Here is a 25443-nt window from a genome sequence, read left to right as displayed (position 1 = left end):
GGTAAAACCCTTGCCACCATAGACGGCCATTCATTTTTGACGGAATAAATTGAAAATGGTAGGATGTACGAAAATTGACAAAAATTTCAGAGAATATAGAGTCGGAACCTTAGCTTTCACCATAAAAATTTCGTCCTGCTGTGGTGTTCTGCTGTGGAGAAACCTGAGGGAGAGCGAAAGCTGTACAGATGAAAAAGGAGCATCAGAAATTTACTTTCTGAGATAATTGAGGTCAAAGGAAAAAAACTTTCAGAAGCCCTAGAAACAAATTGGTAAATGGTACAAGAACACACAGTACCTCTAAATGAAGAACAGGGTGCAGGCCATAATAATGTAAAAAAAAAAGTTAAAAAAAGTTGTACCGTGGTCTAGTTATAAGGCAGGAAAGTGGAAGAAGCCAGGAGACTGACAGAGGCTCTTTTTTCATCTTCCCAGGATGAAGGAGAGACAGAGTAGAATCCACTGTGTTTTGACCTGGGATTTTTTATTCAAGCCTTCAGTTAGACATCAGACATCTCAAAAATAAAGATAAAAACTCTGATAAAGATAACAAAAAAAAACTTTACATTGCTGTTTCACTTCAGTATAGTTGTAGATGTGTTCCATTGCAATCATCATTTTAGTCACTTCAAACTAAAACGGTCAAACTACCCTGAGCAATTCAAAGTCATAATACATAAAATTAAATAAAAATTGATGTACATTCATATGGAAATGTTTGTATTGACAAAGTCAAGCCAACTGCGACAAACTTCACCATGTTAGAATCCAGACCAGGCAACTGCAAGTAAGAGTAATTATGAAAAAAAAAAAACATAATTACCATAAGGTATATATAATTATTTGCTATACATTTTATATACACAGGTACATATATTTCCAAAATAGCAGATCTACAAGCTCATAGCCCGGCACCGCGCTATGAGCTTGTAGATCTGCCATTTACATATGATGCCTAATAGCCGATCTACAAGCTCATAGCCCAGCAAGGCACTATGAGCTTAGTATTTTCATGGCTCTCCTTTTAGTAGACCTTGTACCAGTGAACTGTACCGTCATGAAACTGTACCTTTTCCTATGCAAACTTCTAATAAAGTCTTCAATCAATCAATCAATCAATCAATCCCTTCTTTGTATTTACCTACTGTATGTTTTTATACTGTTTTTTATTTCCCCCTTTTTTCCTGACTATATCTACTGCATAGTACTGTGTTCTATCCGTCTGTCATTCAATGTTATATGAGATACTGCAATGGTTTACTATGGAAATAAGCCTAGTCTTTTCATGGATCTCATGATCTCCTTTTAGTAGACCTTGTACCAGTGAACTGGTACAAGGTCTGACCAATCCATCTCGCTGGATTGGTCAGACTGCGACGTTTGCGAGTGACTTATAGTGGTTGTTTTGCTGGGATGTGTTTGTTTTGCACTAAATGGAGCATCTGTCCTCCTTTCTCACCAAGCTAAGCTAAAGAGGCGTCAATTGGGTATGGCAAGCTATGGCAGCTGCCATACCTTGGCTACAGGGGGAATATAATAAAATGTACTGTAATCGTGCCTGTTGTAAAGGTATGTAACATGACTGGTGTCTTGCACGCGAGCCTCGCGCGCGTGAAAGACACCAGTCAAGTTGCCATAACTTAGCTTTTTCTGAACTGACGCCGCTGAGCTAAACGCCCTGCTCGATCGGTGGTCCGCGCGCGGACCACCTGTTGTGATCCGAGATGAGCATAATCATCTCTCATCTCATGCTTGCTCTCGGAGCGACGTCGCGACCCCCCAAACACGCCAATACACCACTGTATGTATCAATCAATCAATCTAGCAACAACCACTTACTTTATATAGCAGTTCTTTTCGCTGCGACGCCGCGGCTCGGTGGTCCCTGGTGTCCTGGTCGATGAACCATGACGATCCAGTAAAACTTTTCAGATCACATGTAACGGCTGTAGAAGTAGTCCTCAGTAGTATAGTAAAGCACTAAACTAAACCCCCCCCCACCAAACACATGGCTGCTGCTTCTTTTCGCTGCGACGCCGCGGCTCGGTGGTCCCTGGTGGCCTGGTCGATGAACCATGACGATCCAGTAAAACTTTTCAGATCACATGTAACGGCTGTAGAAGTAGTCCTCAGTAGTATAGTAAAGCACTAAACTAAACCCCCCCCCCAAACACATGGCTGCTGCTTCTTGCCAAAGTTGCCGTCCATCCAGCAATCCCAGGCCTGGGGAGGACGGTCATGTACCAAATCACCATGGTAACACAAGGTAACACAAGCTGATTGGCCACACAATGGTAACCATGGTGATTTTAGTCATTCCAGGGCCCAGGACGGCTGAATCCAAGCGTCAGTGATACATATGCTCCTAATCTTGTGTTAATTAAAAAAAAGACATTCCGGCGTCATATGACGCCGGTGGCAGCGCGGGGGGTGTAAAAGCGTGACGTCATATGACCTCCGTGGCGGTCAAAGTGTTAAAGTGCTGAGCGTAATTTGAAACTTGCATGAGTGACTAATTTTTGAGCGTTGCCTGTGTGCACTGAGAGAGCAACAAAACAGTGTAATTTTTTCAGAGAATAAGAAGTATGACTTCATATCCGTTAATGTAGCCTTGAGGCTTACTCATCTGCGAAGAGAAAAGCCTGGTTACGACGTGAGGCTGATACGGCATAGAACGGTGCTACTTCCGCCGGGAGAATTTCACCTGATGTTATTGGGTTTTTTACGGCATAGTTCAGGGGTAGAGAAACCGTTATTAGAGCACGAAGGGTTCCCAAAGTGTTCCCAGTTCGAATCCGGGCTCCCCCTGAGTGAATGTCGAAGGGTCCTTGGGCAAGACTCTGAACCCCTAGTTGCTCCAGGTGAGTAGGTTGGTGCCTTGCATGGTTTCCTCCGCCACCGGTGTATTAATGTGTGCGTGAATGGGTGAATGTAATGCACAATCTCTGTAAAGCGCTTTGGATAAAATCGCTATATAAATGCACCATTTACCATTTACCATTTAACAGTGTGGTGTAAAAAAAAACTGTTCTACATTTCCCGACCCTTTGGTTGTGCTCGTAATAAACAATATCCAAACGAAAACATGTATTCTGACAAAGTTACACCTATTAAGAGAGAGTTAAGAGCTACAATCCATTTAGATTTGTTTCGCTGGCGGATGTTAACAGACCTGCACTGCGTGACGTAACTTCCCTTAACCGCAGCACTTCCGCCACTTCAGTTATGCAGCCCACAGTGGATATTGTGGCCAGGGTGCCGTTAATGTGGCCCGCTATGAACAGGGCTTCAACTGTCAATTATTTTCTTAGCCATTGTTCCGTGACCGAGTGTTAAACTAATACACAAAACCAATCTACGCTCAATCTATCTAAGCTCAAAACATCACATGGCATGATGGCAACGTGTTTTGAGCGTGTAGAATGGCAATTTTGTGCTATTTTCCCACCATTTTGGCTCTTTTTGCAAACAAAAAATCTACTTTTTTAAAAAATAATCTATTAAATGGGAGTGTACCATATCTGTGCATATCTTCTGAATAATAATAAACCACCGCACACAGTGCACACAGTGTGCGTCAAAAAAAATCTAACCTGGTAGGCGTGGTCGGTCCGGATGTGGCAGAAGGTGGAGGGAGCCGACTGGCTGAGCAGGGTGGGGGCGGGGTGGTGCTCCAGTGGCTGGGGTGGAGCAGGCAGCGGCTGCTGCTGGGGCGGCAGAGCCTGGTGGCCGCTGACCACGCTGATGTGCTCCGAGCGCGGGACGTGGGCGGCGCCGCAGAGCAGCACAGAGGGCGAGGGGAAGAAGGGGGGCGGGCCGGCCGTGGTGGGGGAGGTGGGGGTGAGGCTGGACAGGCCCTCCGTCAGGCTGTCCACGTTCACCTCGATCTCGCTGTAGTAGAAGTCCTCCTCGCCGTCGCTGTAGTCGGAGTCGCTGTTACGCCTGCGTCGGGACAAAGGACGAAATGACAGGACATTTTTGTTTTGTTATCATCAAAGATCTACACCATCCCAACCACAGTCTGTCCAAGATGTTGCCGCATGGAAAACGACCACGCAGTCTTAAAGCTACCGGCAACAGACTGCAAAAAGGCTCTTTCCACAAACAATCAGGCACATGAACAATCTGTCAAAGTCGAGAACGGTCCAGGGCAAAAAGAATCGCTGTTATTTTAGATATACCACTGCATTGTCTGAAAGGAAGCCGAACAAAAACAAGTTTTACTCTTATGTACCTGTACAAAAGACGTAACAATAAAGTACAACCTTGATCCTTGGTCGCAGTATTTTTGAATAAAAAGTAATTTAGTTTTAGTCATCTGAAACGTTTTAGTTTTAGTCTAGTTTCGGTCGACTAAATATCAAGAGATTTTAGTTGACTAAATCTGCAGTTGATCTGGTTTGATTGTTATTTTGGCGGTGGCATCGTAATGCCTGATTTGTTTTGGTTGCATGCCGAAAATAGCAGATCTACAAGCTCACAACGTGTTGTGTGAGCTTGTAGATCTGCCCCCTTCAAGTGAACCCCCCCCCCCACACACACACACACACACACACACACACACACACACACACACACACACACACACACACACACACACACACACACACACACACACACACACAACATTTTACCCACTAAACACATTATGACAATGTCAAGTTAACTAGCTGAAATTGTAATAAGTACTATACTAGCAAGAATAATGTCTATTAGTTATGTATGAATCGCAAATTATGTCAGGCAGGCAGCCTTGTAAATGTCTTTATTTTAGTACTGATGATTAAAAAAAATTGAGTTGTTTCTCTGGACTCTGGACAGCAGGGGGCAGTGAAAGCCAATATATAACAAGCCAACAGGCCTGTGAAGGAGAGGCCACAGTTTGAATAGGTGAAGGTTGGCTCTTCATAGGAGTATAATGGCACAGTAGGGTTCTCTTTTCAGTCCCCTCAAAGTGTTCAGCTTTTAATAAAACACATATATTCACCATGCAGATGGAGACACTAAATGCCTGCAGTACCCTTGAAAACGTGCAAACTATACTGTACTTTCAAATGTTATTTCTAGCCAGCCTTCCACAAGGTGTAGAGGAAGACAAATCTGTGATTATATGTCTAGGTGAGCAGAACCCGCTGTGCAATTAGGCTTACTAGTTCAATTCTGGAGGAGCTTTATGACATTTTAATGAGGAGAGGGGATTGCGGTTGTGTGTGTGTGTGTGTGTGTGTGTGTGTGTGTGTGTGTGTGTGTGTGTGTGTGTGTGTGTGTGTGTGTGTGTGTGTGTGTGTGCGTGCGTGCATGCGTGCGTGCGTGCGTGCGTGCGTGCGTGCGTGCGTGCGTGAGTGCGTGCGTGCGTGCGTGTGTGTGTGCGTGTGTATAATCCTCCGTGTTTTTTGTAACTCTGAGAACAACTAAAATGTCTTCTTTAAATATCAGAATGGGAGGAAAAGGCTACCAATTAGTGCAAGCCTTTAAAGGGCATTTCACTTTAAAACATATGCCTGGTGACTGATAGACATTCTAAAAAGACCTTCATTTGTCGAGGAGCTATTTCATGCATTCATTATGCATGGACTTGATGCAACATTTTACATTACAGAAAATATTAACATAATGAAATAACGTGAATGGATGTGTGTTGAGTGAAATTAGTCTAACATGAATTATGAAGTTGAATGGGCTTATACAGTATACTGTATAAATGGTGTCTGTTCAAATGAATATCAAATATATCTAAATCAGGTCTTCAATGTTTTTTTCTTTTTTTTTCAAGCTAAGGACCTCTTAGCTGAGAGAGAGATGAAGCAGGGACCCCCAGTGACTACATATTGTATAAAATTGCGTTGCAGATTAAACTTTCATTGTGTAGCGTTTTGTTGGATTCGTGTTAACGTGTATTTTTTGACAGTTAACGACTTAAAGGCTCAACTTGCACTTGGTCTACTCTTTCCCCCCCCTACACCTTTTTCATTGCCGATCTACAAGCTCACAACGCTTTGCAGTGTGAGGCGTTGTGAGCTTGTAGATTGGCAATTTGTGGCTAATGTTCCCTTCAGAATAGCGATGCTAGGGTAAGAAAAGAAGTTCCCCTCGGTCACGCGGAGGACCACCTACGGGTCCCAGACCCCCTGATGAAGACCCCCGATATAAACACTGAATCTTTCTGGGGAGCGCCTCCGGAAAGTATTTTAAAGTGAAAATAGCCCTTTAAGTGAGCATCTGCTAGTCAGACAGACCCAGACCAACGGGCCAGTATTGCGTGCCATCACCACACTTCATGTGTGCCAAGCACGCACGCACGCACGCACGCACGCACGCACGCACGCACGCACGCACGCACTCTCTCTCTCTCTCTCTCTCTCTTTCTCACACACACACACACACACACACACACACACACACACACACACACACACACACACACACACACACACACACACACACACACACACACACACAAGCAACAATAGTGAGTGTCTGTGGGGAAAAGCAGCTCTTGGGAGGTGAAGCAGGCGTTCTGCCAAGGCGACGCAGGCTGACCCAGAACACGGCTGGGTTTACAGCATGTGAACCACAGCTTCTGTAGGGTTAGTAGAGTAGGCTATACCGTCTCTGTCCGGTGGACAAATTTGAAAATAGTGATTTGCTACTCTTGATGCTTTTGTGTATTATGATCAAGAAGGGCGTTAATTTGCGTAAAAAATAGGTAGGTTAGTGGAATACATCCAACTTGGGGCCGGCGCATACTCCACTTTTAGAGACTAATTTATTGTCTCCACCAGCCGAAGGCATGGGGGAGAGTATGTTTTCGCCCCTGTCTGTCTGTCTGTCCGTCCGTCCGTCCGTCCGTCCGTGCGCTGCCAAAATGAGCACACACTCCCTGGATGCCAATTCAGAACCTCTGCCCCACATTTTTCAAATGGCCCTGTTCTAGCGCAACCATGAGGCTGATGTTTGCAAAACACATTTCTGTACACTACTCTTACAGATTTTGTCCACAAATCCTACAAATCGGTAGACAGTATCTCTACAGACATGTGATCATCATGGATATGTCTGATTTTCCATATTCCATCCTGATTGGCTACAATTGGCTTCCAAAGTTTGCAGGATTGCTCCGTTTTGAACAAAATGCCTCAAATCATGAACACAGCATGCAATCTTAGTGAAATTGGGCGTGCACGTTCCCACTAGGCAGAGGAAGAAATGCCACTTCAAATTTCTCAAATCAGCCTCATGGTGGCGCTATAACAGGGCAATTTGTGTTTTTACCTTTAACTCCACCGATAAGTGGAAAACTTTGTATGCGCACTCCCTAGATGCTAAGGATTAAGGATAAACCTTTGCCCTGCATTTTTCACATTCGCCTTTTATAGCGCCACCAGGAGGACAACTTATGTAAAACACATTCTTTGCGATTACTCCATCAGATTTTCTACAACAATCATGCAAATCAGTACACAGTATTTCTATAGTCATGTGATCAAGTCCGATCCGTCTGATATTTCATATACCATCCTAATTGGCTAATATTGTCTAACAAAGTTTGCAGGATTGCTCTGTTTTTGAACAAAATGCCTCAAAGCTTGCGATTACCGTGAAATTTCCACACATATTCCCACTACGTCAAGGAACAAACATTGGCCTGTTATAGCGCCACCAGCAGGTAGACTTTAGCAAAACCCATTTTTGGAACACAATGCCTCAAATCATGCATGCAGCGTCCGACTGCCATGAAAGGTCTAAGATTGGCGAAGAACACATGCCACCCTTTTTACATTAGCCTATATAGCACCACCAGGACGCCTGGCCTGGTGGAGACCTGTGCTCGGAAGAGCACTGCTTTTAGTTCCGGTTCGGTTCAGGGAGTCACAAAGTCTTGGCAGCACCGAACAACTGAGTTAATGACGGTAACCACAGTTAAAATATGATTATTTTGGGGGTCACAGCCTGAAAAGGTTGAGAACCACTGGTTTAGACAGAGCCGAACAAATATATAAAAGTGGATTATGAATCTGCTCCGGTGTGTGTTTGTGTGTGTGCGCGCGCGTGCGTGTGTGACTCACCCTAGGTGCACGGTGCGGACGTGCCTCTGGATCCCTGAGGAGGTGCTGAGGACCTTTTCACAGTTCTTCCACAAACACTTGAACATCACCTTCATGGAGTTCTGAAACACACAGTAACACATGCAGTCACTGGTGGAAAAAGTATTTTTGGAGCTGTGTGAAACACAGGCTCCCTATACGTGGCTGTGTGGGTCTTTGTGTGTGTCTGTCTGTCTGTCTGTGTGTGTGTCTGTGTGTATGTAGCCTGAACTTCCTAAACTTCGGCACGTCACTAGTCCCACAGTTTTGCCACCAAACACTCGCGCCATATGTCAAATCGACCGGCTTACTCGGGAATCGTGGCCTATTACTTTTCTAAGAGAAAGGTTCTATAGTTTAATTGATATTAATTTATTAGTGAATTAATTTTCCCCATTGACTTAGAATGGGAATCGCAAAAACTCACATTCAATTATTTGTCTCTCGCAAACCACAGGGGCTACAGTTTCAAGACTTGGAGAGGAGGTTCATAATGATTTCAAGGATTAAATAAAAAATAATTGTGTCATTTGGCCTCATGGTGGCGCTATAACACCCCACTTTACGTTTTGGCCTGTAACTCTAGAACCGTAGGTCGGAAAATTAAAAATATTTTTTCCCTGGATTCCTTGGGTCATGAGGCATCTCCCCATATAGGCCACGCCCATTTGCGCCATGATAGATTTTCCGCCATCTTGCATTTTCTCCAAAACACACTTTTTGCTCCTTTTCCTACATATTTTCTTCAAATGTCACAAAAATCGGTACACATGATCCACACACACACACACACACACACACACACACACACACACACACACACACACACACACACACACACACACACACACACACACAGCTCCACTTCACACGGGTGTGATTTTTTTATATATATATAATTATATATATATATATTTGTATTGTTTTTTTTAGATAGGACACATGCAGACACATTTATGTTGCTTCTTGTGTTTCTGCCGTTCACTCGGTGACATGGACACTACATCATTTCGGCTTCATATGAACGCTTGATAGAAAGGCAAAACGCAACGACAATATCCCGGGACCTCGCCGTTTTCTCTACAGAGCGTTGTCGTATGTACGGGGCCTTAGTCGTCACGCAAAAACATTTAAAAAAAGCTTGTAGATCTGCAAATTAACAATTAACAGTTTCGGACATCAGAGACGATAGATATAGGTACAGTAAACCAGCAGTTACAGCGTGTACACAAGGTTATAAGGTGCATAAGGTTAGACATAAGATACTGTACATGATGTTAGACAAAGTGGTGGTAAGACTTTGTTAGGTCCACATAACAGTGTATATGTAAATGAGATCAGACATTGGGATGCAAAGGAGAATTAACCCACATTAACATCAAAAGTAGCAGATCTACAAGCTATCGAAGCTATTATGTGACGCTGCAGTGTGATCAAGTAGAGTGTTATTTTACGGACAAACTCAAAAAGTTAAAACATGGAGATAAGAGTTTTCTAACGATATGAGTCTCTGTGACCTGGATTTCAAACCACAGGAACTTGCAAAGAAAAAAATAAGGGATTTTCATGGGAGGCTGAATGCCAGTCTGCCAGCCTGCAAGGGGGCAACAACACGCCGCCACACCGCTATTAGAGCACACATAGAAACATGACACTACACTGGCACAGAGAGAGAGAGAGAGAGAGAGGCTGGTGAAACGTTACACCTCGCTCTCCCACTATTACAGAACTTTGATGCATGTTGACAGACTGACTGACAGAATAATTGTGTGCATTCAGCTCTTCCTGCAAAAGAAACACATGTGCACGTGCTCGCACGCACGCAAACACACATACTGAGTCATGATCATGACATTTTACTAAACTATTGATTCATTTATACGCTATTTATATTGTGTTTTTCCTTTGAACTTTGGAGTGGAAAAAATAAAATATAGCCAACTGTACAAGCAGAGTTTTGAGCTTGTAGATCAGCTATTTCCGCAAAAGCCCTATATGACCATTTTTCAACATAACAATCATGAGGATTATGCAAAATAATTGTCATCTCAAATAATTGCGATTAGGCGATTATGTAATCATTATGAGAACACATGTGGTCAAGAGACCACATCACCCCAGTTATCCACGACCTCCATTGGCTCCCAGTAAAATACAGAATCCACTTCAAAATACTGATCACCACCAGGGACGTGCTGGCCATTGGGAAAAGCGGGACAACTCCCGAACGGCCGGTTCATTCCTGGCCGGTCCAGGCCGGCCATTAGGAGAAAAAAAGAAATGTCGACCTTAGTTCCATTTTGGTGGCTGGGCGGTCAACAAAGTAAATCATCACTGTCGGGCAGAAACCTTGTATCTCCAAGTTTCAAATTTGTAGATTTTTTCGCAAAGCCCTGCTTCATCATACAAGGCAGTCGCACAAAAGTAGTGAAAACAGCAGATCTGCAAGCACACAACGCCTCGCGGTGCGAGGCGTTGTGTGCTTGTAGATCGGCTGTTTTCACTAGTTTAAGTCATTTTTAAAATGATAAATACAAAACAAACGGTTTTGGACATACAAGGTTTCCACCTGACAACGACGAAATATAACTCATGTAATTGGCCCACTGGCTTGTCACTTTGTCACAAATCTTTGAGTAGCAGCAGCGCTATAGAGAGAGATCTCTCTCTATAGTGCGCAATGAGGGCCTCGACAACTCTTTTTCCCAGGCTGAATCAGGGGCCCAGCACGTCCCTGTACAAGGCCCTCAACAACCTGGCTCCCTGTTATCTCTCTGACCTCGTCAAACGCCATGTTCCCTCCCGTCCCCTTAGATCTGGCAATGACAACCTCTTGGAAGTCACCCATAAAGCAAAAAAAAAACGCACCTGGGGTGACAGAGCTTTTTCAGTTGCAGCCCCCGCCCTTTGGAACGCAGTCCCACCTCATATAAAAGCCACCCCCACCCTTGCTGTGTTCAAAGCCTCCCTCAAAACCCACCTCTTTAGACTTGCTTTCCCTTCCTAACTCTTCTCTCCCTCTCAGCTATTTTAAATTTGTTCTGTGTCTTTTTTTTTAGCCTTAACTTTTTAGCCTAACATTTAAATTATTTACTTAATAAAGTTTTGTACCTTTATTTTGTTCTGTAAAGCGACTTTGAGTACCTAGAAAAGCGCTATATAAGTCTGATGTATTATTATTATTATTGTTATTAACACACGCACGCACGCACACGCACGCGTGACACAATGCTGCAAAGCCGCACTGACCTATTTATAATCTCTCGCTATGAAAAGCAGCTCATAAGATATATAAATATATATTTTCACGTCTCGACTCCTCAAATGTGACGTGATGACATAAAGCGTAATGAGAAGATCTGGAGCAGCCTTTTATTAAAGCTCTCTGCACTTTGTGCGTACATCCTGGGGGGGGGGCGCCTGACAGCGTGGGTGTTTGTCTTTCTGTTCTATCTTTTTTACTCTTATCAGGGGTGTCACACCAAATTCTGGGCCTTGGGTACAAGGATTCACTGCGGGCCCCCCATGAATGTTCTTCATAGTTTTGCATAATTTCGTGCTTTAACTATTGAAAAATAGCAGATCTACAAGCTCACAACACCAAGTGCTGCACTGCGAGCTTGTAGATCTGCTATTTTTGAAAAATCGTGAAAATGTGTGCAAGTCTTTGAATATTTCAAATCCTTCTGAGGTTTTTTGAAAAACCTGTTTCCCATCTCAAAATATTTAGTTCCAGGGACCTCCCTTATGCAAAATTTGAGTTACAAATGTTCACTTAAAAAATACATATACTCAAAGATTTGCACACATTTTCACAACGCGGCACTCGGTGCTGCGCTGTGAGCTTGTAGATCTGCTATTTTTCAATAACTAAAGTATACATAATTAAGGCCCCTCCACCTTGGGCCCTAGTAACTCAGTCCCACTCCCCCCCCCCCCCCCCCCTTGTGACACCCCTGATTCTTATTCCTTCTTATTATTACGATTTGAATGTTGTCGCCTCGTATCTCCAGAAACTGTTACCTGTACTTCAAACAAAAAGCAACCCCGCGATCCCACTGGATCCCAATGTAGTTGTTACGTACAAAGTAGATCGGCTATCCTTTGCAACTTTTGTGTGCCACTATAATATGACGAAGAAATAAAGGTGTTCATTTACATTAAGAAAATAAAAAATAAAGATATAGGAGGTCTGTGCCAGACGACAGCAACAGCCAGTCAGTGGTACAGTATATCAGCAGCATGCATGGACCTGCTTCAGTGCTAATGAAAAGACGGTGGGTGTGGACTCGCTCTGCTCTGCTCTGCACCTTATAAATAGACTTATTATTATAACAGCCTCCAGAGAGAGAGAGAGAGGGGGGGGGGAGAGAGAGAGAGAGAGATAGAGAGAGAGAGAGAGAGAGAGAGAGAGAGAGAGAGAGAGAGAGAGACAACAGGTTTTGTTATGTGATTGTTAACCCTTGCCTACAACACTATACCTTTATTCTGTCTGTCATTGAATGTTATACTGTATGAGTTTAAAAAAAGGACCTCAATATAGGGTATGCGCATGCATAAAGTGAACGGCAAATCGAGTGGCAAAGTGAGTTTAACGTTGTTTATTGCAATCAGGTAGGACTTTTCTGTTTAGATGTATGGACTGTCAAGGCCAGAAAGTATTTTTTTGCCGCTCAGTAGGCGTTCCCGCATAACAATGATTCGTATGATGATGATGATGATGTCACGCGTCGCGCATACCCTCTATTGAAACAAGCCATAGGCTTTCTTGAGCGTATCCTTTGAGTTGACGTTGTACCAGACAGTGAACTGTACTGTCATGAAACTGTACCTTTTCCTATGCAAACTTCTAATAAATTCTTCAATCAATCAATCAATCAATCAATCAATCAATATTCTACCCAGTACAATCCTCAGTGCATGTTAACAGCCTTCTATACCAGGGGTCTTCAAGGTTTTCTTTCAGACCAAGGACCCCTTAACTGAGAGAAAGATGAAGCTGGCACCCCCCCCAACACACCTACATAATATGTTCAGACAATTAACCACTTAAACCTGATTTTGTAGGCATTAAAAAAGGTCTTAAAAGTAATTAAATTGTCTCTTTAACTGTCATCCCTTCCACTTTCCACCTCCACTGGCCGTGAAAAAAACAAAAAGGGAAAGAGAAAATAAATCGGCTCTCCTCCTAATCCGGGCCAACAATCACAGATCATAAGTATTGTTCTTGCATCTTAACACGGTTACAGTAAGTGTGATGATTAGCAAGCTGAATAATCCTTTAAGCCTCCCCGCCCAGGCACAATCACACAGTGTACACCCCCCCCCCCCCCCCCCCTCACACACACACACAAACACGGGGGTCCGCTGCTTATCAGGGGGGGCTTACTGTACTTACACACACCCTCTTGGCCTAAGCTGCACTACTGTACTGTGTACTGTACTGGCTTAAATGGTAACAGGTCATCTGGGCACCTCGATTTATATATGGCTATATTGTCCAAAATATATTTGAAAAATGGTCTTAAATAAAAGAAAGTTTACATGCTTAAACATTCGACGACACATCGGGTGCCCACGATTATTCAAGATTTAAGCGGCAGTTGCCATGGAAACCTGCCATTTTACCTGTTTCTGCAGCTCAATGGAAAAAGTAATCAGAGTAAATGTAATCCGCGTATGTACTGTTTATTTTCACGATATTATCTTCTTTCACTCAGGACAGAAAAATGACAATCGCAGGGCATCATTGCTTTTGTAACGGCCGCTAGAGAAGGCCACGTTTTGAACATGATTGAACGTGATTTAAAAGTTAGATTAAAAGATAAATGCACTTTTGTGCAGCAGCGTAACACTGCAGCCTACGATATGTATATGTATGTACAAAGCCCCCAGAACCCAGGGCTAGAGTTGAAGAACTGCAGGCTGGGATCGTTACATAATTACGTCTCTCGACGTAAGTGAAATTGGCAAACTTTTGTTTGCCAACTTCCCCCACTTGGATTCTGCTTCTTCCGCGTGCTTCAAAACGCTATCCGGTCTCTATTATGTATATACTTTTACTTTATGGTATGTACTACAGCAGGGGTCTTCAACGTTTTCAGGCCGGGGACCCCCAAACTGATGGGGAGATGGAGCAGGGACCCCCTACCACCTCGTAGGGTGGGGGGTGGGGGCTACGACATATTTTTTATTTTAAACATGTACAAGTTACAGCGAGCAGGGTGGGCCGTACCACTACCATTTCTAAATATACTACAGGTACTTATTAACTGAGAACCAATGTCAATAATATCAACAATCTGTCAATTGCATAGTAATCATGTATTCAAGCTATTCAAAATTTTTTTTTTAAGCAATAATTTCGCGGACCCCCTGCAGTACCTCCGCGGACCCCCGAGGGGTCACGGACCCCCTGTTGAAGACCCCTGTACTACAGCATGGTGACAGGGTGACTCTCCCGTGTTCCTGTACCCACAGTATGCTGCATCCAATCACGTGGTTCACGGTTTCTCAGACAGTTATTTGATCCTCTCGTTAAAAATGTTACCTTCACTCCTACGCCATGCACACACGCACACACCTCCCTTCCTCCCTCCCTCACCCATCCTCAGCTCCCACCTCTTCCAATCAGTGGGGGAGAGGGGGGGGGGGGGTTTGGGGTTTTTGATATCAAAACCACATCAATGTTCTGGACCATTTCCATCACATGAAAAGAGGAGAGGAGAAAAGAGTGAGGGGGTGGATCAGAGAGACAGAGGGAGAGGGCAGAGAGAGAGAAACGTAAGCCATCGCCCACGGAGAGGTATACGGTTCGGTTCAGAGAGCGCGGTGCTCTTAAATCAACGCAGCGTTTATGTTTTTTGTGAACGTTTCCTGCTGGCTCCTAATCCAAGGTTGCGTGACGCTACTCCTTAAGAATGGAACCCACACACACACACGCAGGGGCGTCACAAGGGGAGGAAAAGTGGGCCTGAGTTACTAGGGCCCAAGGTGGAGGGGCCTTAATTATTTTATATACTTTAGCTATTGAAAAATAGCAGATATACAAGCTAACAGTGCGGCTGTGAGCTTGTAGATCTGCTATTTTTGAAAAGTAGTGAAAATGTGTGCAAATCTTTGAATAAAGTATTATGTATGTAACATTTGTAACTCAAATTTTGCTTCTGGCGAGGGTCCCTGGAACTAAATATTTTGAGATGGGGGTCCGTGGCCAAATACATTTTACATCATTTTGGGGGTCCTTCACATGAAAAAGTTTGAGCACCACTGACATAGAAACATACGTTTTTTTTTTTTAAACCTTCAAAGACATTTTCACATAATTATACAAGCTTGTATACTGTATGTGCTATTTCTCAATAGTTAAAGCACAAAATAACACAGTGAATCCTTGTACCCAGGGCCCAGAATTTGGTGTGACGCCCCTGGCTGTAGCCCTGGAAACGTGCTTCAGAGAGTTCAGAAGGACTGGGTAGGTTAGCTGAAGGAGAGGAGACCTCGGTCAACCACTTACACTCCAGGAACCCAACAGGCGCGCAAGCCTAACGTTGCTGTCGGGGTGGAAACATTAGGCAGTTTAAGCAGACTGCTTCTACAACCGCGATGCGAGGCGGGACTACGGCTGCTATGACGTAATCGCCGTAACGGTAAAAATCGTTATGCAACAGCCTTCCGCGACGGGGTCCCACCCATGTTACTGAACTCTTTGGTTCCCATGGCGACGCGACCACGCAGCAGGCGTTGTAGACGCTACGTGGAAAGCTCAGCCTCTGCCGTTGTAGGGACGGCTGCAGGTTGATCTATTGAGCAAAAAATCATCAAAAAATTCAGGAGTTCATTTCATAAACTCCTCCTCCTCACCTTTCGCTTGCGCGGTATGGGGTCCTCAAACAGGAAGTGCGTGCCGTCCGTGGCGTCCTCGCTGACGTCGTCGCCGTGGGACGAGAGCAGGAAGCCCTTGGCGGCGTCGTTGGTGAGGGGCGGGGAGGGCGTGGAGGGCACCGATTGGTCGCTGGCGTCCCAGCTCCAGTTGCCACTGGTGGAGCTGCTGTAGCTGGCCGACAGGGCCTCCTTCCAGCCCCTGCTGGCCGGCTCTGGAACTGCAGGGGGAAAAAAGCGATATCGTCGGCATTGTTCTGTTAGGGCTGTCCAGGGGTGTCGCACCAAATTCTGGGCGCTTTTTTTTCTTTCTTTTTTTTAATATAAATTATAAATTATTATTACGATAATGCAAAAGAATTGAGATTATCTCAAATAATTGCTATCGGGTGATTATGTAATAAGGTTCAGGTTCAGGTTTATCGTCACACATATCCATACAAGTACAGATACAATGAAATGCTTGTTCCAGGAGCACTCTCAGCCTTATTACACAAAGACATGGTCACAGTGACCGACAAGTCCCAAAATCGACAATACCATACAGTGTAACAGTGTACAGTTTAAAAATGCCCACAATGCCCACTATAACTGTGTTAAGTTGATGGTAACACAAAGGTATGAAACAATTTAGAAAGTGACAAACGGTTTTGCACAACATTTTGGATGGTTGAGTGAGTGTGTGTGAATGCGCTATCCCCACCAAACTCACAAAACCTTGCTATAAAAACAATATTAGTCAATTATCCATAATTGACAAGGCTGGGCACACATACTATAAAGTCTGCTACTGAATAACAGCAATTTTTATGAAGCCTTTTTATGAAATTCATTTTTATGAAATCCTGCAATTAGGTAGCTGGTAGGAGAGAGCAGCTGCTTCAGAGCAGTGGTTCTCAACCTGTGGGTCGGGACCCCCAGGGGGTCCACACATGATCTTTTTTTTTTACCATACATTTTCCAAATTGTCAAATAATATATAAGAGGCAAAAATGTTGAAAACTGCCGATCTATAAGCTCACAACTTCTTCAACCTCGCCTCTTTTTCACAATATGTATTTATTGAACTGAGTCAAACTAAATGTAATGCCTCAACTCCTAAAAATTCCAACTGCTTGTCAGGGTGGGGTGGTCCCCAGTTCAACTTATAGAGTTAAAGTTGTCTACCTATATTCTACCTACTTTGTCACACAACGAAAAACAAAAATAGCTGATCTACTAGCTCGTATTTGTAGATCTGGTATTCAACCAGCCAATTTTAGCAAATGCCTCAGCTCCCTCTACTGGCTACTAGTTACTGTTTTCTCACTCAACAGTAAACAAACCAACATAAAGTTTAAGTGTATAGAGGGTATATTATACATTTCTAAAGTGACAATTTAAGGACTTTAAAAGGACTCTAAAATGACAAATTAAACATTGGCCAAATTGTCAAATATTAGAGGCTGAAATAGAACCGTGTTATACAAAATAGGGACACCAGGTTTAAAGCAGTTAAGCCATAAGATTCCATAATAATCACGCTTGCCTCACTCTGACTTGTGGCAGTTGACATCCCCTATAAGATACTGTAACGTAGTGAGAACTTTTGAAGGAATCTAATGAAGAAATCCCCTCGAGGAGTTCCAGAGAATGGGGGCGTACAGTAACAGTAATGCAAGGTAAAAAAGGTAAAAAAGCTGAAAATGTAACGCCTTCCGGCCACGGCATTAAAAACAAGACATAAATCCCAGCACAAGGAACCGCTGAGCTTTAATAACCCTGATAAGCCTGACGGGGATAAACTCATGTCAACTAATAACGACGAGCTATGAAAATACAGGGAGGTGAATCTGAGGTCACGTGAATATCGCAGAGAAGATCAATGTTTTCCATGGGGATTAAGCAGATACTGTTAGACGTTAAGTCTCATCTTCTCCAAACTCCCCGGGAGATAATATACTGGAAATGTGTTGAGATCAGGGGTGTCGCACCAAATTCTGGGCCCTGGCCAGGATTCACTTCCAATTATTTTGTGCTTTAACTATTGAAAAATAGCAGTTATACAAGCTCACAGCGCGGCACCGAGTGCCGCGCTGCGAACTTGTATATCCGCTATTTTTGAAAAATCGTGAACATTTGTGCTTTGTATTGTCTGGAATATTTATAATTATATTAATTATGTTCAGTGGTGCTCAAACCTTTTCATGTGAAGGACGCCCAAAATGATAGTATGTATTTGGCCACAGACCCCCCATCTCAAAATATTTAGTTCCAGGGACCCCCCCAGAAGCAACATTTTAGTTACAAAATTTTGCGTAAAAAAATACATATATTCAAAGATTTGCAAACATTTTCACGACTTTTCAAAAATAGCAGATCTACAAGCTCTTAATAGTGTAAAATAATTAAGGCCCCTCCAGCTTGGGCCCTAGTAACTCAGTCCCTCTCCCCCCCCTTGTGACGCCCTTGTGTGCTGAGACCGTCAGCGGAGATGGAAATAATGGCCTTAAGGTGGTTGCACACTGCTGCGTTTATCGTTGCGAAATGCGTTTTTCAGGACAAGGAGAGAGAGGGAGATAGAGAGAGCAAGGGACTGAGTGGTGCGGGAAACGGGCGGCAGTGTGCAAACGTGACTGACACAACGTGAGGTTGATTTTTTTATTTGCGTGCTCCGAAATTCACTCCGATATTCGGCCCGAAAAACGCAGCAGTGTGCGACCACCTTTAGAGCTGCACTCGGTGACTTTCCCGTTCCTACCCAGGATTTGGACCTTGAGTCTCCTGTGCCGGGATGTGCCTGCCTGCCTGCTCATGGTAGAAATTGAATTTTGACAGGCTCTAATCGGATCTGCTACTTTTGATATCTTTGTGTGACGCTGCTGTACTATGATCAAGTAGAGCATTAAAGGAGTAGTTCACCCCCAAAATGACTTTTTTTCTATTGATTAGTCACGCCATGGAGACTAGAGTTCAATAATATTTTTAGTTTTTTGTCACATTCCTAAGACAAAAATGTGATAACGATAAATTTACCCCCCTTCCTTCCGGATGGGGACCCGTTTCGAAACGGAATCAATGGGGGTACATTTAAGGTGGTTGCACACTGCTGCGTTTTTCGGGTCGAATATCGGAGTGAATTTTGGAGCACGCAAATAAAAAAATCTAACTCACGTTATGTCAGTCACGTTTGCACACTGCCACCCGTTTCGCGCACCACTCTGTCCCTTGCTCTCTCTCTCTCTCTCTCTCTCTCTCCTTGCCCTGAAAAACGCATTTCGCAACGAAAAACGCAGCAGTGTGCAACCAGCTTTACTCTAATCACATTTTTGTCTTAGGAATGTGACAAAAAACAAAAAATATTATTGAACTCTACTCTCCATGGCGTGACTAATCAATAGAAAAAAAGGCATTTTGGGGGTGAACTACTCCTTTAAGTTATGATAAAAACACAAAAAGTTAGAATATTTCTGCGCAGACAGCAACGATATAAGGGATGTAAAGGGGTCGCTGTCCCCCCTGGCTGAAAAAAAAACAAAGCTCTCGCCTAAAAACTTCAAAAGCAGATAAAAACGGCACACTTGAAGACAGGCGCAGAACTACGTTATAGGCGAGGTGAGGCACTCGCCTGTAGGGATGGAGCTCATTCATTTTTATTGATAATGAGCACCTTATCGATCCTGCTTATTGAGCAGGGCTTTTATCAAGCCCACACTATTGAGCGTTTTCTAATATTTTGTGGAAAGATATGAGCCAACAAATTCAGAACATAACTGGCATCTTTTTTTTTTATTGCCCAGTTGTTGTGACTGTGCGTTTGTTGCTGACCACAATCTATGAAGTTGATAATTGACAAGTGTGTAACAAATATCATTCAAACAATCGTTCATTAGTGTGCATACTGTGCAATAAGTGTTAAATGGTTTATATTATGGATAGTACTGTAATAATTTCTTGATCGCCTCTTGTCTTGATTGTTTAAACATGACATCTTGGGCCACTATGCTCGATAACAAGCTTGATAAGCCCAAAGCTTATTGATACCGGCCCGGGTACTCAATACATCCGTTATGGGGTCATCGAGCTACGCTTGTTTAGGGCTCCATCCCTACTCGCTTGTCCTCGCATAGCGACTTCCTCCCCTCGGCGAGGCAGCCCCTCCTCATGAATTTTGCCCCCCGATAGGCAAGGCTGACGGACAGCAAAATAGACATTGTGCGGTTTCATTGTGAGAGTGGAAAATTAGTCTAGAACCGGTTTTCTGAGTGGGTCTGAGTGCCACTGCCACAGCCAATGTGTATTCTCGTCTAGAAAGCGTTTTACTGTTATATCTATGGTGGGCGGCGCGGGTTGCCTACCCCGAATTTGCGTCGCCTCACTCGTATTAAGACTGGCTGCGTCGGCGCCTGCGTGAAGGTGGAAGCGCAAATAAAAAGCTCAGCACCTCGCCACCCTGCTGGGGTTTCCGAAAATGCGGCGCTGCCATTGTAAACTATTATGAACATAATATATGCTGCGCTCAGGAAAAGAACAACATATTGGTGGACATGGCACTTATGATACTTAGAGCTAACATCGCCTAATGACTGCTGAAATAAACCTTTGTCCCCACTGATTAATTTCCTTCTCTTCCCAACGGGTAGAGCGGTGTGCCACGGCCCACAGGGCGCCCCATAGCTTTTAAGAGCTCATCACATTTGCTTCGAGTGAAAACACCAGCGGTCCCGATAGCCTTGCTAACAGGGAGGGAGCCCCACAATGACGCCAAACGGTGTTGCCAGAACGAGCTCAAAAGAAGCGACCGGGCCACATGCGAGCATACACGCACATGGCTATTTGAAAACAGCTAATCTACAAGCTCACAACGCCTTGTGATGTGACGTGTGATGAGCTTTTAGATCAGCTTTTCTTCTTTTCTTTCACTTAGAATTTTAACAAAATATTTGTAATAATTTTAAAACATTTTAGCAACACAAATCTTGTACGGGGGTCTCTGGCACAAACTATTTTCAGATGATTGTCGTTGTCGGGTGGAAACCTCGTATTTCCAAGTTTCAAATTTGTACGTTCCTTGGCAAAGTAAAGCACTGCTTTATCATACAAGGCCGTCGCACAAAAGTAGTGAAAACAGCAGATCTGCAAGCACACAACGCCTCGCGGTGCAAGGCGTTGTGTGCTTGTAGATCGGCTGTTTTCACTAGTTTAAATCATTTTTAAAACGATAAATGCAAAACGGTTTTGGACATACAAGGTTTTCACCCAACAACGACGATATATACATATACATCCAACGTTGCTTATAATAAGCGGCCGTGGCAACACTGATGCCAACAGGGAGAGGGAGCGGCACAATGACGCTAATGCTTCTAGCGCCAGAAATAGCCAACAGGGACTTTGACCGTCTGCTCTGTGTGAGGTTGGCAGAGCAGCGATATGCAGCACTGTCTGGCAACAGCAGCCATGGTGACTAGGGTCAAGGCTGAGGGATTGGCAAGACAATATAAACATATTATTATAGGCCTACATGTCGGTGGTTTGTGCCCGACACATGTCGGGCACAAACCTCTCGTCTCTGTATTTCAACTTTTTAACATTTCTTTAAGCCATTTTAAGACCTGCTTGGATGGCAACTCTACCTCCACCATAATTTCTCACATGGCCCTCTTCTAGCGCCATCATCAGGCCGATTTCTGCAAAATACATTTTGGGACACTGCTCCAATTGATTTTGGCCTAAAATCACGCAAAGCGGTACACAGTATCTCTAAAATCATGTCATCAACATGGCTCTGTCCCATTTCCCATATTCCCTCCTGATTGGCTACGGTTGCCTTCTAAAGTTTGTGGTCGCTTATCTCCCGATTAGGGAATCTTATTGGTATATATATGTGTATATGTGTGTATATATAGTGGCTGTGGGGTGGTGGTTGTAGTGGGTGGGTGCAGGGGTAGAGGGTGTGGTGGGGGGCTTGTGGTATATACCTGTGGGGGTGGTGGAGGCGGGGTGGAGCACCAGAGGCGACGTGGACAGCGACGTCAGGACGGTTGCAGCCATCACCTCTTTATCGGCATGACCTGAGGGCTTCCTGTCAAAGACAACACAACACAAGCACGTCGTCAGTGCATAGGCTAATACAGTAATGTAGAGGCGTGAGCATGTAGATCTGCTATTTTCACAGTAGAACCACACAAAATGTATTTCCTCAACTCCTCCCTCGTCAGGGTGGGGGGGAGGGTCCCCAGTTAAAATATGATTATTTTGGGGGTCACAGCCTGAAAAGGCTGAGAACTACTGCCTTACAGTACAGTGCATGTGTGACGCCTGGACTTGGCCGGGGGACCCAGGAAATGCCTGAATAAATGTCCCGTAAGCGGGTCCTCATTCCACCCCAGGCAAAACATAAATAACAAAACTAACTGTGTTATGGAACAACAGAACTTTCTGTTACGATAACAAACAGTGTTGGACGAGTCGCTGGCCAAAGCTACCATTTCTTCACGGCAGTGGTGGACAAAGTAGATATACTCAATAAACACTCATTACTCACGTATTCAAAAGTCAGGGTTCCCAGAACTTCTCACACATTTTTACCAATTATATTTCCAAAACCTTTCCAAAATGTTCACAGGATATTTAACCCAATGTCCAGGCCTATATAACAATCATTCAACGCAATAACGAGTCCCTTACTCCTATGCATAATGCCCAAAGACAGGCAGTGTAGCAAAAATAAAGCATAGAATAGTATTATGGTATAATATTCTAGTACTGGAAAAAGATTTTTCTAATTTCAAAATATGTCCAGGAATTTCATGACCATGAGAACCCTGAAAAGTACAAATTAAATATTATAATATATTTTTGAGGAACTTGACATACATTTTCAAAAACAGTGAAAACAGCAGAGCGTGTAGGTAGGCTATTCTCAAAAAAAGTGTAGGATTTTCACTTTGGTACTTTTACTCAATTAAAATGTAGAACACAGGACCTTCACTTGCATTTTCACATTATCGTTTTTCATGAGTCCGGGACCCAAGAGTCACTTCCTAGAAATGTAGTGGAGTCAGCTGCACAATATTTCAATTTAAGTTTTCTGAAAAAAAAACCTATGTTTCTCTGTCAGTGGTTCTCAAACCTTTTCAAGGATCCCCTAGAATTATATGCATTTGACCACGGACCCCCATATGAAAATATTTAGTTCCAGGGACAAAGAGAAAGAAGGATTTGCGTTACAAATGTCTGCTTTGAAAAAATATATATAAACATTCAAAGATTTGCACTCATTTTCACGATCTTTCAAAAATATTTTTTAATAGTTAAAGCCGCATGAAATCTTGGTTAAAGTGATGACACAGATATGCGTGCCTGGTCTGCAAAAATGCACCTGAGTGGAAGTCACCAGTGTGCAAGTACAGTACTCAAATACATGTACTTAGTTACTGTGAGTGTGCACCACTGCTCCATGGCGCAAAAAGAAAAGAAAAAAAGGGGGAATGTTCAGCAGGAGCGTCGTTCTGACAGCTCTGTGATGACCCTAACAGCGCTGGGAGCATGGAAAACACTGTGGCCTTCCAACCGCAAGCAGCCAGGGAACACACACATTAATGCTTAGTACATTTGTCCCGAGAGACCCCTTCTCTCTCTCTCTCTCTCTCTCTCTCTCTCTTTCTCTCTTTCTCTTTCTCTCTCTCTCTCTCTCTCTCTCTCTCTCTTCTCTCTCTTGTGTGCGTGTGTTGATAGGATGATAGGAAGGATTTTAATGTGGGCGTTTATGCACTCCTTGTACGACTTCATTCAGCCAGAGAGACAGACGGTTAGAGAGAGAGAGAGACAGAGAGAGAGGGACAGAGAGAGAGACAAAGAGAGAGAGAGAGAGACAGAGACAGAGAGACAGAAAGATAGAGAGGGTTTTTCCCCCTTCTGTAGTTGAACACACTTCAGTGGGCTCTCGACTCCGACCTTATTTATACTGCCCACTTGGACACGCACACGCACACGCACGCACACACACACACACACACACACACACACACACACACACACACACACACACACAGAGAGAGCGTGGTGAGCTCATCATAGAGTGTGCTTTGAGAGAGCCGGTAATCTAATAAGAAGGTGAGTGTGGGCCCACAGTAATGTTGTTGTCATTCCTCTGTCTGTCTGTCTGTCCAAACTGAAGCCTCGTGTAGTTGCACCACCGTGTCTCTCCCTCCAAAATAGCTGATCTATAAGTGAAGCGTGAACGAGGCCTTAGACTCGCCTCAAAAGCTAAGCATTAGGAGAGAGAGTAATTAAGCGCTTATATATCGTTACTGTCAGCAGGTATAACCTCGTATCTCCACATTTAAACTGTGGTGGAAAAAGTACTCAGATTTCTTACTTAAGAAAAGCATAAATACTGCGATATCGGAAAATCTCCGTTACAAGTAAAAGTCCAGAATTCAAAATGTGCTTGAATAAAAGTAAGAAAAAATTTACTTAAAGTACCAAAAGTAAAAAAGTTAAAGTACAAAATGTTTGAAAACAGCAGATCTACAAGCTCACAACGCGTCTTGTAGATCGGCTATTTTAAAATAGCCAAGGTATAAAATAGGGTTAACATGGTTTATGTAAGTAAAAGTACAATATTTGGATCCGAGATGTAGTGGAGTAGAAGTAAAAGTATTGGAAATTGAAAACATTCAAGTGAACTACAAATACCCAAAAATTTTAAATAAGTACAGTACTTAAGTAAATATACTTAGTTACTTTACAACACTGCATTTAAACTTTTTCCCGACATCATGTTTATTTTTGGCGGGTGAATGAACGTCCTACCATACAGGCGTGACAAGCATGTCACACCAAAGTAGTGAAAATATCTTCACTACTTTAAGTTTAAAATGTTTCTTTCCTTTAAATGAAAAATAAAACGGTTTTGGATAAAAAGGTTTTCCAACAGACACAGCGGCAATACTTTAAGAACTATCCACAAGTTTCCAACATCCAATCGTGCATTGCGCAGAAATTGGACGGAGCTTCCGGCGCCGCAGCCGAGTGTGATCTACAAGCTCACAACGGCTGCATCTGCGACGCGACGTGAGCTTGTATGTCTGCTGTTAACCGGAAGTGTGGTGCAGTGTGGTGCAAAACATTCTCCAGTAAATTCCCGCGGAAAGAGGTAGATATAGTTTGTAATGCGACAAATTGCGGAAATAGACGATCTACAAGCTCACACCGTGAGCGCTGTGACCTTGTAGATCGGCTATAAGGATGCCAGGTTGAAAGTGGTTAATTAAGGGCTCTCTCTCTCACACACGCACCCGCGCACATGCACCCACGCACGTGCACACACACACACACACACACACACACACACACACACACACACACACACACACACACACACACACACACACACACACACACACACACACACACACACACACACACACACACTCCCAAAACAACAGAAAGCGTGCCGGGCAAGCGTAATGAGATCAATATCTACTGTGTC

General features: G+C 43.6%; 1 protein-coding gene across 1 annotated transcript in view; it reads right to left on the bottom strand.

Moving 5' to 3' along the window:
- Positions 1-25443, bottom strand: part of slc2a4rg (SLC2A4 regulator) — a 112491-nt gene that overhangs the window by 11370 nt on the left and 75678 nt on the right. Inside the window, exons 3-6 of the mRNA XM_080734114.1 lie at positions 21926-22029; positions 15948-16186; positions 8067-8167; positions 3594-3942 (exon numbers count right to left, since the gene is read on the bottom strand). Of these exons, the coding sequence (XP_080590240.1) occupies positions 3594-3942; positions 8067-8167; positions 15948-16186; positions 21926-22029 (793 nt within the window). The remainder of the gene's footprint in view (positions 1-3593; positions 3943-8066; positions 8168-15947; positions 16187-21925; positions 22030-25443) is intronic.

The sequence above is a fragment of the Nannobrachium achirus genome (assembly GCF_963921795.1).
Source record: "Nannobrachium achirus genome assembly, chromosome: 9".
NCBI lineage: Eukaryota > Metazoa > Chordata > Actinopteri > Myctophiformes > Myctophidae > Nannobrachium > Nannobrachium achirus.
This window is presented reverse-complemented; position numbering and strand designations above follow the sequence as displayed.